General features: G+C 36.3%; 2 protein-coding genes across 3 annotated transcripts in view; one reads left to right on the top strand and one right to left on the bottom strand.

Annotated features, from left to right (window-relative positions):
- The window catches only part of LOC127453921 (thiosulfate sulfurtransferase/rhodanese-like domain-containing protein 3), a 255,581-nt gene that overhangs the window by 120,396 nt on the left and 120,474 nt on the right, over positions 1-14,711 (top strand). The window lies entirely within an intron of this gene.
- On the bottom strand, positions 4,798-14,628 carry LOC127454555 (melanin-concentrating hormone receptor 2-like). Its single transcript, XM_051721847.1, has 6 exons — positions 14,592-14,628; positions 14,252-14,498; positions 13,566-13,775; positions 9,048-9,242; positions 8,114-8,233; positions 4,798-5,166 (listed from the first exon to the last, which is right to left on the bottom strand). The coding sequence occupies exons 1-6, from the start codon at positions 14,626-14,628 to the stop codon at positions 4,857-4,859; spliced, it is 1,119 nt and encodes a 372-aa protein (XP_051577807.1). The 3' UTR covers positions 4,798-4,856.

Raw genomic sequence — 14,711 nt, 5'->3', positions numbered from 1 at the left:
CCCAGTCGAATCAATGTTTTTGCCCCAATAAACATCACATGTACCTTACAAAAACTGAGGGAAGTTGTTAGAGAACGTGGAAGAATAAAGCTTTGGTGGTAACTATGCATTTGTAAAGGCCTATATTTTGTATAAACCTATGTAGGCCTAATATTAAATTTACTAAATCAAACTGAAAAAATAGCATCAAAGTATGTTTCAAATCATCTTGTAGTTTCAAAACTTTAACATTTCAGTGTTGGGGAGTAAATAACTAAGTAGCGACGCTACTGACTTAAAGCTGATGTAACTTTTTCAGTTAAAATACTATCTTCTATCCCAGCTTAATATGCAGAGACAACTATAAGTAAGCCATTCAGAGGTTAATTTTCTCAAATTCCAGTGTTTGTATTGAGCGGCCCACTTAGACCTGCCTCAACAACATTTCTCAACCAACCAGTGGTTTCTGACTGTTTGAACAACTGCAGGCGAGGGGCGTATTCAGAAAGCTGTTTTGAAAACATTGTTTATTTTTGCAATTCCGTTCGGTGGTGCTAATGACAAACTTCAGCTTTAAAAACATCTTTCAGTAGGGTGACAGCTTTTCTTAACAGTGTAGCTTTTCCAGAAACAAGCAACTTTTCCCCCAAGGAGCAGTACCTTTTCAGACCATTCTGGCGCCCTAGGCGAGATCCCTATTGGCGTGGGGGGGGGGCCTCCTCTTTGGCGCTCTCCCAGCAGGTGGCGCCTTAGGTGACGGCCTAGTTTGCCAATGCCTAGAAATGGCCCTGCACATTTGATAACATAAGATAAGATAACATGACTATCAGATAATCTATTCTGAAACCAGAATGTTTTGCTTGGATGACCAAATTTCAACTTTTAAACCAACAGCTCAAGGGCAATTACAATAACCTTTCTAAATAGTTATTAGGTCTAATGGTCCACTTTAAAATATGGTAGGCATACACAGTAGGCCTGTTGTTGTTTCCATAAAAAAAAAAAAAGTAGAATCCACAAACATAAAAGCACCTTCAAAGTGAAAAAGTACTTCAAATGCGAGTTATTTCGTCGATTACAGCTTGGAATAGCCTATAGCAAGCACAGCATGGCTCCCACTGGAGAGAGAAAAATTAATTAAACGCGACTTAACTTCGTGCTCACACTTGTCATATTGTATCTCTGGCTTTTCAGCACTCTCGCTGCACACATAGCGAGAAGCCGTTTCCAATTAACAAAGAAGTTGTCAGGCCTTTCACTCTCACTTGGTTTCTATGCATGGTACCCGCCTTAGTAACAACAGGCTGTCGGGAAACCTGCGCGCACCATTGCCTCACAGGCAAAAAACCTGTGCGTTTCTCTCCACATAGGTTTCTCCATGCACAGACATGTCGGGTCGGGGAGTATTAATTTTTACATAAATACGATTAAATCATCAAGAGGTTATTTGTCAGAGTGTGAAAGTGCCACTGCTAAATAGCTTTTCAGCTTTATAGACTGGTGTTTGCTTAAAGTTAATCAAGGGAATGGATTGGAAATTAGTTATTGATCAAGAACGTGGATGGCAGCAGAATGAAGCCCACACAAATCAGTATAGACCTTTCAGTAGCCATCTTTGATATTTAACGGGAATGAAAACGAGGCTGTGAGTGTAGGCATACTATCTCTTCAATGGCACACGAAGTATAAAGCTCCTAGATCTCATCTGATTATCCACAACTCATGTTGTCTGTTGTTGCTTTTTTTTTTTTTTTTTTTTGTCTAAATGTTCTTGGAAACATATTTTGTCCACGGAACGATCTAAAAACACTTTAAAATGCAGTAGCCTGCAGCCTATTGAAAAGACCGTACTTCTGTCTCTCACAGCCTTGTCATTCCCGCCAATTATCAACGATGGCGCCTGCTGTGAATATGGTCGTATAAATTCCTTTTTCAATTAAGTAAAATAATTTGTTTTTTAAGTCTCTCAGCATTCACAACATACGAAAGATATAAAGTAGAAATCTGGTAAAAGTGATGCTCTTAAAATATATATATATATATAATTAACAGTAGGCCAGGGTTACACTATATGCATACAAAGTATGACTGCTCTGAGATAGTATACAAAATACACAGGGTTTTATATATAAAAAATACATACTGAACTAATTGATTCTATTGACTATATCTTATTTTGCTCCGTTAACAAAAGCGTCAGCAAATGCTCAAAACCTACGAAAGTGGTTAGTGTATGCCCTCTGCTGGTGGGGGAGCAGCATCTCTTTGTTTCTCCTGCAGATGTTGCAATGTGTCTGTCCAAACGGTTCTTTGTAGCAACAGATGGGGTCACTGTATGGCAAATATATTATATATATATATATATATATTCTATTGTGAAATAAATAGGACAGTTGTCTCAATTCTGACCTGTTCATTTCAATAGTGGAAAAACTTAACTTAAGCAGCTTTTAAACATAGTTTAAACAAAATTTCCCAACTAAACTACTACTACTACTACTACTACTCCTACTACTACTACCAATAACAATAACAAAAACCTGAAAATTAAATGTAAACCCATTATTAAGAGAAATAAACTTGATATCACATTTTATGCATGTTTATAATACAATTAAGGATCTTTCGAAACGACAAATGAAATTAGAATAAAAGCTTAAACTGTGTATTAAAGACATGGCACAAACAGGCTGCCAAACTGTTGGGGTGCAAGTAACAAGGCAAACAAGGTCAAACAATGTCAAACAATGTCAGATTAGCAGCAGCAGTCAGTCACCATGCTTGCAGTGTCAGAGAACAGAATGATGCTTCAGAGTTTAAAAGTGAAAACCGGATTAAAATGAAAAACAAGCAAACAAGTAAATAACTAATAATTATGAAATAAAATAAAATAAAAATGCCCCAGCCATTTTCATAAAGAGTTTTAACAGAGCTAGGAACCAGGAATACATTGCAGCTCTGGTAGAATCTCTATTGCAGCAATGGAGTCACTGACAAAGCCAATAGTACAACAGTTTGTGACTTTTATTATTGTATTGAATAGTATTATTGAAATGCATGGTCACAACAGACTATGTTGACACTGAAACACTAATATTGACCAAGTATTTGAACACATGAGTTGGTATTTTGCTTCTGGCGGGTTTACTAGGCCATAGAAGGACTAATTGTGAGAAAGAGAGTATGGGGGATGAGTTTCCAGCCATTGCTGATGGGCATGCTTTGGGTCAGATGCAGTGCCCGTCTGTCTCTGGTCTGAGTATTGATTCCACTCTGGGAGTTAGGCGGGCAACAGGCTCGTCTGGTCAGTGACCTCACTCTTCAGGCTGATCATGCAGCTGTCAGCCACTTCATCATGAAGTTCAGTACCCACCAGACAGTCCTACAATGCCCTTAAAGGATTTCTGCACAGTCGTGACTTTTTGTCCTGTGCAACATTGATTTATCTTATTTGTAACAATGATCATACATGTAAACTCCAGCGTATCATGAACTTACACAAAATTAATGAAAACATGCTCATGTGCCTCAATACATACATAAAAGTTAGAACCTTGAAGCTGTGAACTGTGAAAATAATATAAAACATTCACAAGATAAAATCCAGTAAAATAAGTAAATAATATTTACATAAAAGCTTTGGGAGGACCAGGAGATAGGACCAGACTAGAAGTCTGTGAGAATTTAAGGAATGTTCCGGGCTGAATGGTAAGTGAATGGTACCAGTCCCTAAACGCAAAAAAACAGTTTCAAGAGGATAGCCACAATAACCCATAAGTTTTCTTCTTTTAAAATAAATGAAGGACGAGTCAAAAAACATTTTTGTGGTAATCAACAACATTGTCACAAATGCTGTCATTTGAGTGTATTTAACACTATTAAATACACTATTAACTTGTAGTTAACCTTTAAAGGGATAGTTCACCTAAAAATGAAAATTCTCTCAACATTTACTCACCCTCATGCCACCCCAGATGTGTATGACTTACTTCCTTCTGTTGAACAGAAACGAAGATTTTTAAAAGAATATTTCAGCTCTGTAGGTCCTCACAATGCAAACTGTGAATGGGTGCCAAATCCAAAAGTGAATGGGTACCAAATTTTAAAGACTCCAATGGTTAAATCCATATCTTCAGAAGCAATATTATAAGCGTGCGTGAGAAACAGATCAATATTTCAGTCCTTTTTTCCTATAAATTTCCACTTGCATTTTGTTTTTTTCACATTCTTTGCGCATATCGCCACCTACTGGGCAGTGAGGAGAATTTAAAGGGGAAAAAAAGACTTACATTTTTACCTGTTTCTGACCCACACCTATCATATCGGTTCTGAAGATATGGATTTCACCACTGGAGGTGTATGGATTACTTGCATGCCGCCTTTATGTGATTTTGAGCCTTAAAATGTTGGTACCCATTTACTTGCACTGTTAGGACCTACAGAACTGAAATAGTCTTCTGAAAATCTTCATTTGTGAATGAGAGAATTTTTATTTTTGGGTGAACTAAACTTTTAAAGATTTAAATGTAGTCTAAAAATCTGAGACTGTTCCTTTAACACTTTTTTTTTAACACTCTCTCAATTGCCAAATGCCCCCTCAAAGCATTCATTACATTTTTAAATCAAATAAACTATAGTGCACAGAACTTATGCATTTGAGAGAATTACGAAAATTAAACAGTAGAGGGACCCAAAACACCACAATAATTAATAAATAACAGTACAGCATTTACAATATAGACTTTAAAGTGCAAGACATGCAAACATGCTTACATTAAACATCCCATGCCTGTTTTATTATATCCCTGCCAGCAATTATTTAAAACTGCTTAAAGAAAACAAATAGTTCACTTTTTCCAAAGGGTATTTAATTGGGATTAAAAACTGGAGCGGGGCTGGATCTCCCGTTCCACACTCGGCATGCTGGGCATGTCTCGACAGACCAGCCTGTGGCGGAAGTGACCGCTGAGCAGAATGTAGATGAATGGGTTTATGCTGCTGGCAGCATAGCTCAGGCACACAGACAGGTAGTAGCAGGTGTGATATGCTAATGAGGGCCGAGGTACGCTAAGGTTAACTAGCTGCAGCACGTGGTAGGGTCCAACACTGACCAGGAAAACTGCTACCAGAACAAGGACCATTTTAGTGAGGCGGACCACACGCTCCCGAGGCAGGCTAGTATTATACCTAAAGAGAAAGTGTACAGATATTCTAATATAATTCTAAGATGTTCGAATATACTGTTTAATCAGTGTTGACTTAGTTATTTTTAAAAAAAAGTAATTCACTACAAATGACTAATTACAACTCTAAAATTGTAATCAGATTATTGAATTTACTGATTACATCATCAAAAACGTAATCACATTACTATTTACTTTTAAGTTACTTTCTAAAACACTTTCGCTCAATAAATTCAAAATAATGTCAATATTAACTCCTTGTTAATTGACTTTAGGTGGCGCACACCCTTCAGCTGTCACAAAATGCATACAGATGTACATATTAATGTAATTCATGTTATGTATTCTACATATACAGTATAATATCATGTGTCTCCTAAGTAATAAAAAGTAACCAAGTAAATTAAAACCAGTAACTATAATCTGATTATCTGAAAAATTTGAAATGTAATGCACTGAACTACTTATTGTATGAAAAAAGTAATTAGATTACAGTAATTAATTACTTTTTTATTAGATTACACACAACACTATATATAATCCAAAAAAAATGTAATTACAGTTAATACTGTATGTTAATGAAATTCACAAAAATGTTTGAATTTTGGCAATAAAATTTTCTTACAGTTCATGTGATTTAGTATGCTGTCAATCTTCAAACAGAACTGTTTTCATGAGAAAAATAACTCTCCCTTTTGAGAACTTGTAATCTGGACATTTGAAAGTTTTAATACAAGAAATAGACTTTTATAAGATATTCCCTTATATTAAATATCAATGGAAAAAAAAATCAGTGGAATACTTAGTGTCTCCTTACAAAAATGTAAGACCTAGAACAGCATTTACAAAACAAATTTCTTTTTTGTTTGTTTTGTTCAGGATTCACAGTTTGGTGCCCCCTTCAACCGAACAATTCTAGTCGTGTCATTTATAAAATGTAATATTTTAAAGTCTGGTTTTCCACCGTTGAATGTTTCCCCTGTACTTGTATAATTGTATAGCAGAATATGGTGTAACACCGCTGCCGCTGTTTATCTTGACTCGGCAGTATTAATATAGTCAGCATTTGACTGATACTAAACAGTACTGATGTTAATTTAGCTATTTATTTTATTTTTTCTTTATTTAAATGGTCAGCATTTGACTGATACTAAACAGTACTGATGTTTATTTAACTATTTGTTTTATTTTTATTTATTCTTTATTTTAATGGTCAGCATTTGACTGATACTAAACAGTACTGATATTTATTTAACTATTTGTTTTATTTTTATTTATTCTTTATTTTAATGGTCAGCATTTGACTGATACTAAACATACAGTATTGATGTTTATTTAGCTATTTATTTTATTTTTATTTATTCTTTATTTTAATGGTCAGCATTTGACTGATAGTAAACAGTACTGATGTTTATTTAGCTATTTATTATATTTTATTTATTCTTTATTTTAATGGTCAGCATTCGACTGATACTAAACATACAGTACTGATGTTTATTTAGCTATTTATTGTATTTAATTTATTATTTATTTAAATGGTCAGCATTTGACTGATACTAAACATACAATACTGATGTTTATTAAGCTATTTTTGTATTTTTATTTATTCTTTATTTTCTAAGTGTTTTCTTCTAGAATTTGTTGACAATATGTAATAATAATGTCAAATATTCTTTGATAAAAATATTTAAGAAAGCAGCCTTCTGAGTACCTTTGCATAGTCATATCGGTGCAAAATTGGTGAAAAATCCACATAGAAAAAGTCTGTTTTCATTCCAGCTCAAAAATTAAATATATCGGCCACCATATCGGTAATCGGTGAATTTTCCCTCTCTAAAATCGGTATCGGTCTCAGAAATCCCATATCGGTCGGGCTCTAGACATAACTCATAATGTTATCAATTTGCAGGGTAGATGTACAGTAATACATGTACTAAAGTTAATTGCAAGCTAATTTAATTTAAGATTTCAAGACATGTTGGAGGATCATCAGAGACTCCAGCCACCCGAGCCAAGGGCTGTTCTCACTGCTACCATCAGGCAGGCGGTATCGCAGCATCAGGACCCGCACCAGCCGACTCCATGATAGCTTCTTCCCCCAAGCAATCAGACTTCTGAACTCTTGATCTCCCACGATCAAAATATATCAGCCCTGCACTTTATTACTCTTTTATCTCACACCGGACTGTCATAAATTATATTACTGTTATTATATTATGTCTCTCTTAACAACTGACTATCAACCGACAGCCTGAATGTCAATACAGTACAATACTGTACATTCTATATATATATATATATATATATATATATATATATATATATATATATATATATATATACACTTTTTTTATATATATTTTAATTTTTAATTTTTATTGAATAATGTGTATCTATATAGTATCTATATAGTAAAAAACAAAAAAACAAAAAACAAAAACAGCATATTGTATACTGTACAGTGTATGTTATTATTTGTATATTGTTGAGTGTAATTATGTGTATAACAGATGTTTAAATTGTGTTGTGTTAATTTGATGTTTTGTGTAATTATGTATAACAGATGTTTAAATTGTGTTGTGTTAATTTGATGTTTTAAGTTGAGTGTAATTATGTGTATAACAGATGCTTAAATTGTGTTGTGTTAATTTGATGTTTTAAGTTGTGTAATTATGTATAACAGATGTTTAAATTGTGTTGTGTTAATTTGATGTTTTAAGTTGAGTTTAATTATGTATAACAGATGTTTAAATTGTGCTGTGTTAATTTGATGTTATTGTAAATTGGTACTGTCTCATCACTGTCACGACTGCTATGTTGATCGGAACTGCACCCAAGAATTTCACACACCATTGCACTTGTGTATATGGCTGTGTGACAATAAAGGTGATTTGATTTGATTTTGATTTGATGTTGCTATCATATAGTGGCAGTATTGAAGGTAAATTTACCTGTGAGCCTTTTTGTTCTTGCGGTACATTCTCCAGGTGTAGCGGAGAATCAGTATATAGCAGGTGAGGATCAGAGGTAATGGCAGGAAGAAGGAGGTCACAGTCTGGTATAGTGTGTACCTGCAGAGACACGAGGGCTTGGTAAACACATGTTGTCAACCATCTGGTTGAGAGAAATAAAGTCATAAAAACTACCATTTCTAAGCCCTCTATATCTTCTCCATGTTTCACTCCATTTATTATGATATTTATCTAAGGAATATTTGACTACAGACTGTTGAATTATTGAAAAATAATGCACACCTGAGGTGGTAATGCGGCTGTTATACCTCGGGTGTGCATTATGTAAGGAATCAAGCATTCAACAGCCCCATGGTATAAACATAATGGATGCCTCAAAGCCCCAGACTTCCAAAATTGTACATTTTTGGGGAGGGGTAAAAGATTAGAATGAAACAAAGGTTTAATGTAGTCCTGTTGCTTTTATGTTATTAAACAGTGAAGCAACATGACTATATTAAACCTTAATAAACATCTATGTGTGCCATCATGGTGAATTGCACCTTTCAATGCAGATAACAGAAAATAACTTATCTTACAACAAAAAAATAAAAAATTATATAACACTTTTCCATATAACTTTTCAGGCTTTGTAGAGTTCTCACACAGTTCTCAAACACAATGTTGACAGTTAAAAATAATAAACTAGAATATACAATATATGTGGCATAATAACAATAGGACAACCATGTAAACAACCATTTATTTGCGTATTCGTCCCTTTCTTCCCCGTATAGTGCTTTTTTTTTATAGAAAATCATGTCACAGTAAAGTGACAAGGACATAAGCCAGATAATGATTTGACATCAAAGCAGGATTTTGACAATAGAATAAAGGGTTGATAAGAGAAAGAAGGATGATCAGACCCAATTACCAGAGCACCTCTTTAGGAGAGACCAGGTTGAGGGAGCAGCTCTCCAGCCCATCCCTGAAGCGGATCACTTTGGAGTGGACCCAGGCTGGTAGAACCATGATCAAGGAGGTCGCCCACACAAAGAGGTTAATACGAATTGTCCTGGATCTGGTCCTGAGGCTCAACAGGCGGAATGGATGAACAACGGTCAGATATCTGAAGTAAATAAATTAATGAGCAGAGGTGCAAATAAAGTAATAATTAAATTATAATCATAAATTAATAAATTATGTAATTGCTTTTAAATTGATGTACAGTTGTGGGCAAAAATATTGTCACCCTTGGTAAATATGAGCAAAGGCAGCTGTGAAAAATATGTCGTCATTTCTCCTTTTGATCTTTTATTCAAAATATTTACAAAAATCTAATATCTAATATTTTTCTCCAAAACACGTTTGCCACAATTATTGGCACCCCTAGAAATTCTTATGAGTAATATATATCTGAAGCATATTCCCATTCATATTTTTAATTTTTTTAGTACATCTGGGTGACTAGGAACATGAAATTGTTCAGCCATGACTTCACATGGTTATAAATATGTGGTTACACACAAGCCAAATTCCCTTAGTCATCCATCACAATGGGTAAGACTAAAGAATAAAGTTATGATGTGTGGGAAAAAGTTGCTGAGCTTCACAAAATGTAAAGTGGCTAAAAGAAAATAGCTAAAGCATTGAAAATGCCCATTTCCACCATCAAGGCAATAATTAAGAAGTTCCAATCAACTGGAGATGTTACGAATCATCCTAAAAGAGGACATGTGTCTAGAATGTCTCCAAGCATGGTGAGGAGGATGGTTTGAGTGGCCAAAAATTCTCTAAGGATCACAGCTGCAGAATTGCAGAAATTAGTTGGGTCTTGGGGTCAGAAAGTCAGATATCCACAATCAGCCACAATCAGACATCACCTACATTACCACAAGTTGTTTGGGAGGGTTTAAAAAAAAAAAAAAAGCCCCTGTGCTCATCCAACAACAAACTCAGGCATCTTCAGTTTGCCAGACACTACCGGAACTTTAAATGGGACCGGGTTCTATAGTCAGAAAAAAAATAAAAAAATAGAGCTTTTTGGCAGCAAACACCAGAGATGGGTTTGGCGCACAGAGAGGTAGCCATATTGGAAGTACCTCATGCCCATGGTTAAATATGGTGGAGGATCTTTAATGTTGTGGGGCTGTTTTTATGCCAGAGGTCTTGGACCTCTTGTTTGGATACATGGCATCATGGACTCTATCAAATACCAACAGATAAAAATGAAAACCTGACTGTGTCATGGGTCCGATGAGTTTGTCGGTTTGTTTTGTATGTTTCGTTATTTTCTCTCCCTCATGTCTCGCAGGCACTGCCAGCATGCATGATCAGTGTTTCCATGGGAACATTGATTGTTTCCAGGGGAACACTGATCATGCCACTAATTAGCATGACTAGCAACACCTGGTTCTCCTCTAATTCACTCTCTTAAGCCCTTCGTGTTCTCGATATTTTTGCTATATTTTTGTTTGATGTGTAGTAACTAATCTCACTCTCTCTGCCTAGTTGGACCTGTCTCGTGTATCTGTTGGTTGTCTGCTTGTCAGGTGTGTGTTTGCCTTCCAGTTTGCTGCGTGTCAGCTGGTCTTCCACTGAGGATATCTCGTCTCTGCCTGCGTGTTGGGAGTAAGATTGCCCATCTCAGCTCTGTGTTTGTTCTGCACCTCACAAAGCTTCAACTGAGGATTCCACAAATCTATTTCTGACTTCCACAACGCACACACATTCTATGAACACACTCTTCACAGATTGCCCCATGCCCGCGCACGCTTCTCGGAGATCGCTTCCCGCAATACCCTGTTTTATATGCCTGTGTGAGACGAATCTGTCCAAGACAAAAGAGTGAGGATCCATGTGCAGAGATTTGTTTTCTAATAAGGCAAACAATATCCAAAATCCATAATTCAAAACAAACCAGACAAGAATAACCAAAACAGACAATCACTATAGGACAAACCTCTCTTGAAACGGCAGTTAATTAAAATGAACAAAATAATAAAAATTTTAGTTTTATTAGTATTGAGTTGGTTAGTCTTAAAATACTACTGTTTGTGAAACCAGAAACCGTTTAGTTCAGAAACATTGTAATCAGATGGTGTACCACCATTATTGTGGTAAAAGGGCCCTCTGGTGGTGAGCTAACAGGGTAGCAAATCAAAACGACACACTGTGGCACTTTCAGGAACGTTTTCCTAGAAAACATAACATCCAGTGTTTTTTAATCATATACAATATTTGTTCTTGCAAAAGTGGAAACTTATGTTTTTTTTTCGACCTTTGTCAAAATTATTATCCGCCTTTTTCCTGAAAGCTAAAGTGTTTCAAAGATGCATATCAAAAATCAGTTTACATTTTCCCATCTCCAGTATTTTCATTCGCATCTGCGTATGTTTTTTTTAGCAGAACATGTGATGTTTAGCATATTCAATTTTTAAAAAAATAAAAATAAATTGCCAAATAAAAACACGTGGCTTCACGATGACTACCGTTTGACAGTGCCTCAGTGGGTTGATGACATGAAGCGATGGCCCGAGGTTAGTTACACTGATAACAGTAACTACATTCAGTTGTTATGACTACCAACAACTTGAGCCTGAACTCATTTTAACTCCAGCGAACACTTAAAACTGTTGTTGTTCTCCATCTGGATCCCTTGTTTCGGTAGTTTTTACAATGCTTCTCATGAGCCATCTTTACACTGCAAAGATGGCACAGAAGCTGCACTGGAAGTGGCATTTAGGTGTTCTGTATTTAAAATGCTGCCCAGAGCAGGCATAAATGCATTTACACAGCAATAACAACTGCATATGGAACAGTAGCCAGCTGGTAGGTAGCTGAGTTGTGTGTAAACCTCACTCCCCTGGCCTCAAGAGGCGCACTTGCGACTGACGCTAAAGGCTGTAGACCCCTGGTTATCGTGCACGCCTCCCACGCCAGTTCGAATGCTGTTCGGAGCGGGTAGAGCAGGACCGGTTGCACATATATAAAGTTATGAGATGGTTTTAAATATAAAATTATGAATATAAAAATATTAAATGAATGAAAGTATTAAGTTATACTTTTTAAATATTCAACAGAATTCTGAAAAATGTTCTGTCATGGCAACAACAAAGTTTAAGGCTGCTCCTATACTGCATTTAATTTACACAAAACCAAAGCAGCACCATAACTGCCTTTGATTTTATGGACTGTGGATAGCATAAGTGACTAACAATTCAGTCACTAGCTTTACTCTGAAAGAATCATTAATCCTTCTGTAACAGTTCAAGGATGGGCAAGGAGGCGGGAACCAGCTGAACAGTCAACATAAAGGTTATAAATGAACTTAATACAACATAAGACAGACACACATGCAACGTGGCCGCGTGTGTCTCTCTCAAACTGACATCTCCGGCTCCGCTTTATCTCGGTCTCCTGCTGATCACCTGAAACAGTACCGGCGGTGCGTACTCACGGCCCGGCCACGCCCTCCTCCTCGTCACACCTCCAAAAGCAGAAAAACACTAGATCCATGATTAAACAGTTGTGCTTCAGTGATGCATTAGCTGGATATGTGCTACTTTGGGTAAAATCATGAATCATCAAGCAATAATACTGACTAAAATAAAAGCAAATGTTTTTGCTAACTAGGTCAACTTTTTTACAGCATATGGAATTAAATTAATGAGAAATTCAGAAAAATCTTCAAAAATCACACTTTAAACTGCAGTAAATGTGTCTCAGGGTAGGGTTATTTTATGAAAGTTTACTTGGGCCATTTAAAAATGAATTTTTGCATGTACAATTAATCAGATGTCAAATGCATACCGGGAGAACATTTGTGTATTGTTATATTTGCCGAAAACACTCACTTGATACTTTCAATACTTTCAAGTATACAGATATACTTTCAAGCATGACTTGAAAAGCATTTTTCTTTAAGTATCCATAAACATTCTCAGATGTTATGATTACATAATTGTTTTTATTTATTTATTTTGGAATTTTACATATTTTTTTTTAACTGTACCTAGTTTACTAGACATTACTCTATATTTTATTCTATAGAAAGAGGTTTGTCCATACTGCCCTTCAAAGGCAAAAGGCAGTAACTACACATTTTGTGTTTGCGTTATAAATCGGGTCTGTCAGATTATGATTCATCATGTGGATTGTGTTGGACAGATGTGTTTGGCTCAGTAGTGCTCATATTTAGAGAAAATGGAGACCATTTTATTATCCACATTTGACTGGACAATCAAAAACTGTAAAGCCATAATTGTTGGCATATTTACTGCGTTTTGACTATGTGGTGCAGCGTAGATACCCCATCATTTAAAGTAGAGGTTTTGTGAAAGGCTGCCTCTGAACTGGAAGGAGCACAGGGTTTGATGCAGGATATTTCTGTTTAACAGGCCCTATTGAGCCACCAGCCCCACACAGCATAATTATTTCACTTATTACAAACCTGTCCAAACTCATAGCGGTCATGACTGCAGAGCATGCCACCTGGTTGCAGTTATCAAGAGAGGTGATGATTGTGCAGAGGGTACTGCCGAAGACCCAGTGCCCTCCACGTGCCCACTGGTGAATAAGAAATGGCATGACAATCACATGGACAAGGTCGGCCACAGCCAAGTTACTCACATACACATCTGGTACTGTCTTTTTGGCTGACCTGTATGAAAAACAAGAACAAACACAGTTTGCAATCAAATGTTAGTAAAGAAACAATCTGAAGATGTATGAAGAGAAAAGACTGACAGGTTGCAAACAACAGTGCACAGGGTTCCATAACCTCCAGAGACTCACTGAGGTTGTGTTATTGTAATTTCCTGAGAGAATCCTAGACAATGGCATCATGTTGAGCATTGAAAATCCTCAAAGGAAGTCCTTTAAAGCTAATTAAGAGAGGTTACTTTTGTCATTAATTTCCAATGCAGCTCTCTCTGTTTACATCAGCCTCAATATAGATTGGTGTGGCTGACTGTTATGTGGTGTATTTTGAATGTGGCTTTTTTTCATGTCAAAATGAACTGCACAGTATCAGTTTTAAATAGCCGTTCCATCACCAAACTGGAAGATATTTAAAATAAGAACATAAATAAAAGAAGATAAGCAAAATACTACATTCATATCAACCTATAAACCTACCTTAAAATAGTCACCAAAACAAGAACGTTTCCAACAAGCCCGGTGGAGCACAGAAATCCAATAAATGCTGGAAGGATTTTGGTTTCCGTGACGTAAACAATGTTATAATACTCATCACCTGGATATCCTGGTACTGTCTCATTAGCGCGCGTACCATTATCTAATTTGAGCGTAAAGTTCCAAACAACAGGTTCCAACTCCACCATGGCGAGGACGTGCGCAACGGTGCCAGAGGCTTTGAATGGGTCTGCAATTAAACCCGTTTAGCAGATCATTAGCGTTTCATTCTTATCGACAAGAATACGTCAAGATGCGGTAACATCCTCGGTGCTTGCATAACCACTGAAGATCGTTGAAGTTTTCAGCATCCTCTTCATAGTAGACAATGCGCACTTATGGCTCCACTCATGCCAGTGCGCACAACCTCATTGCGAAAAGTACACGACGCACTCGAACTCGA

This window comes from Myxocyprinus asiaticus, chromosome 16 (genome assembly GCF_019703515.2).
Source record: "Myxocyprinus asiaticus isolate MX2 ecotype Aquarium Trade chromosome 16, UBuf_Myxa_2, whole genome shotgun sequence".
Lineage (NCBI taxonomy): Eukaryota > Metazoa > Chordata > Actinopteri > Cypriniformes > Catostomidae > Myxocyprinus > Myxocyprinus asiaticus.
This window is presented reverse-complemented; position numbering and strand designations above follow the sequence as displayed.

Bases quoted from the DNA above. Each gene is read 5' to 3' on its own strand.
- LOC127454555 (XM_051721847.1), bottom strand. From the start codon at position 14,628: ATGAAGAGGATGCTGAAAACTTCAACGATCTTCAGTG. The intron at 14,499-14,591 runs GTTATGCAAGCA...GTTTAATTGCAG, and splicing joins AACTTCAACGATCTTCAGTG to ACCCATTCAAAGCCTCTGGC. The intron at 8,234-9,047 runs GTAATTGGGTCT...GTGTCTCTGCAG, and splicing joins TCTCCTAAAGAGGTGCTCTG to GTACACACTATACCAGACTG.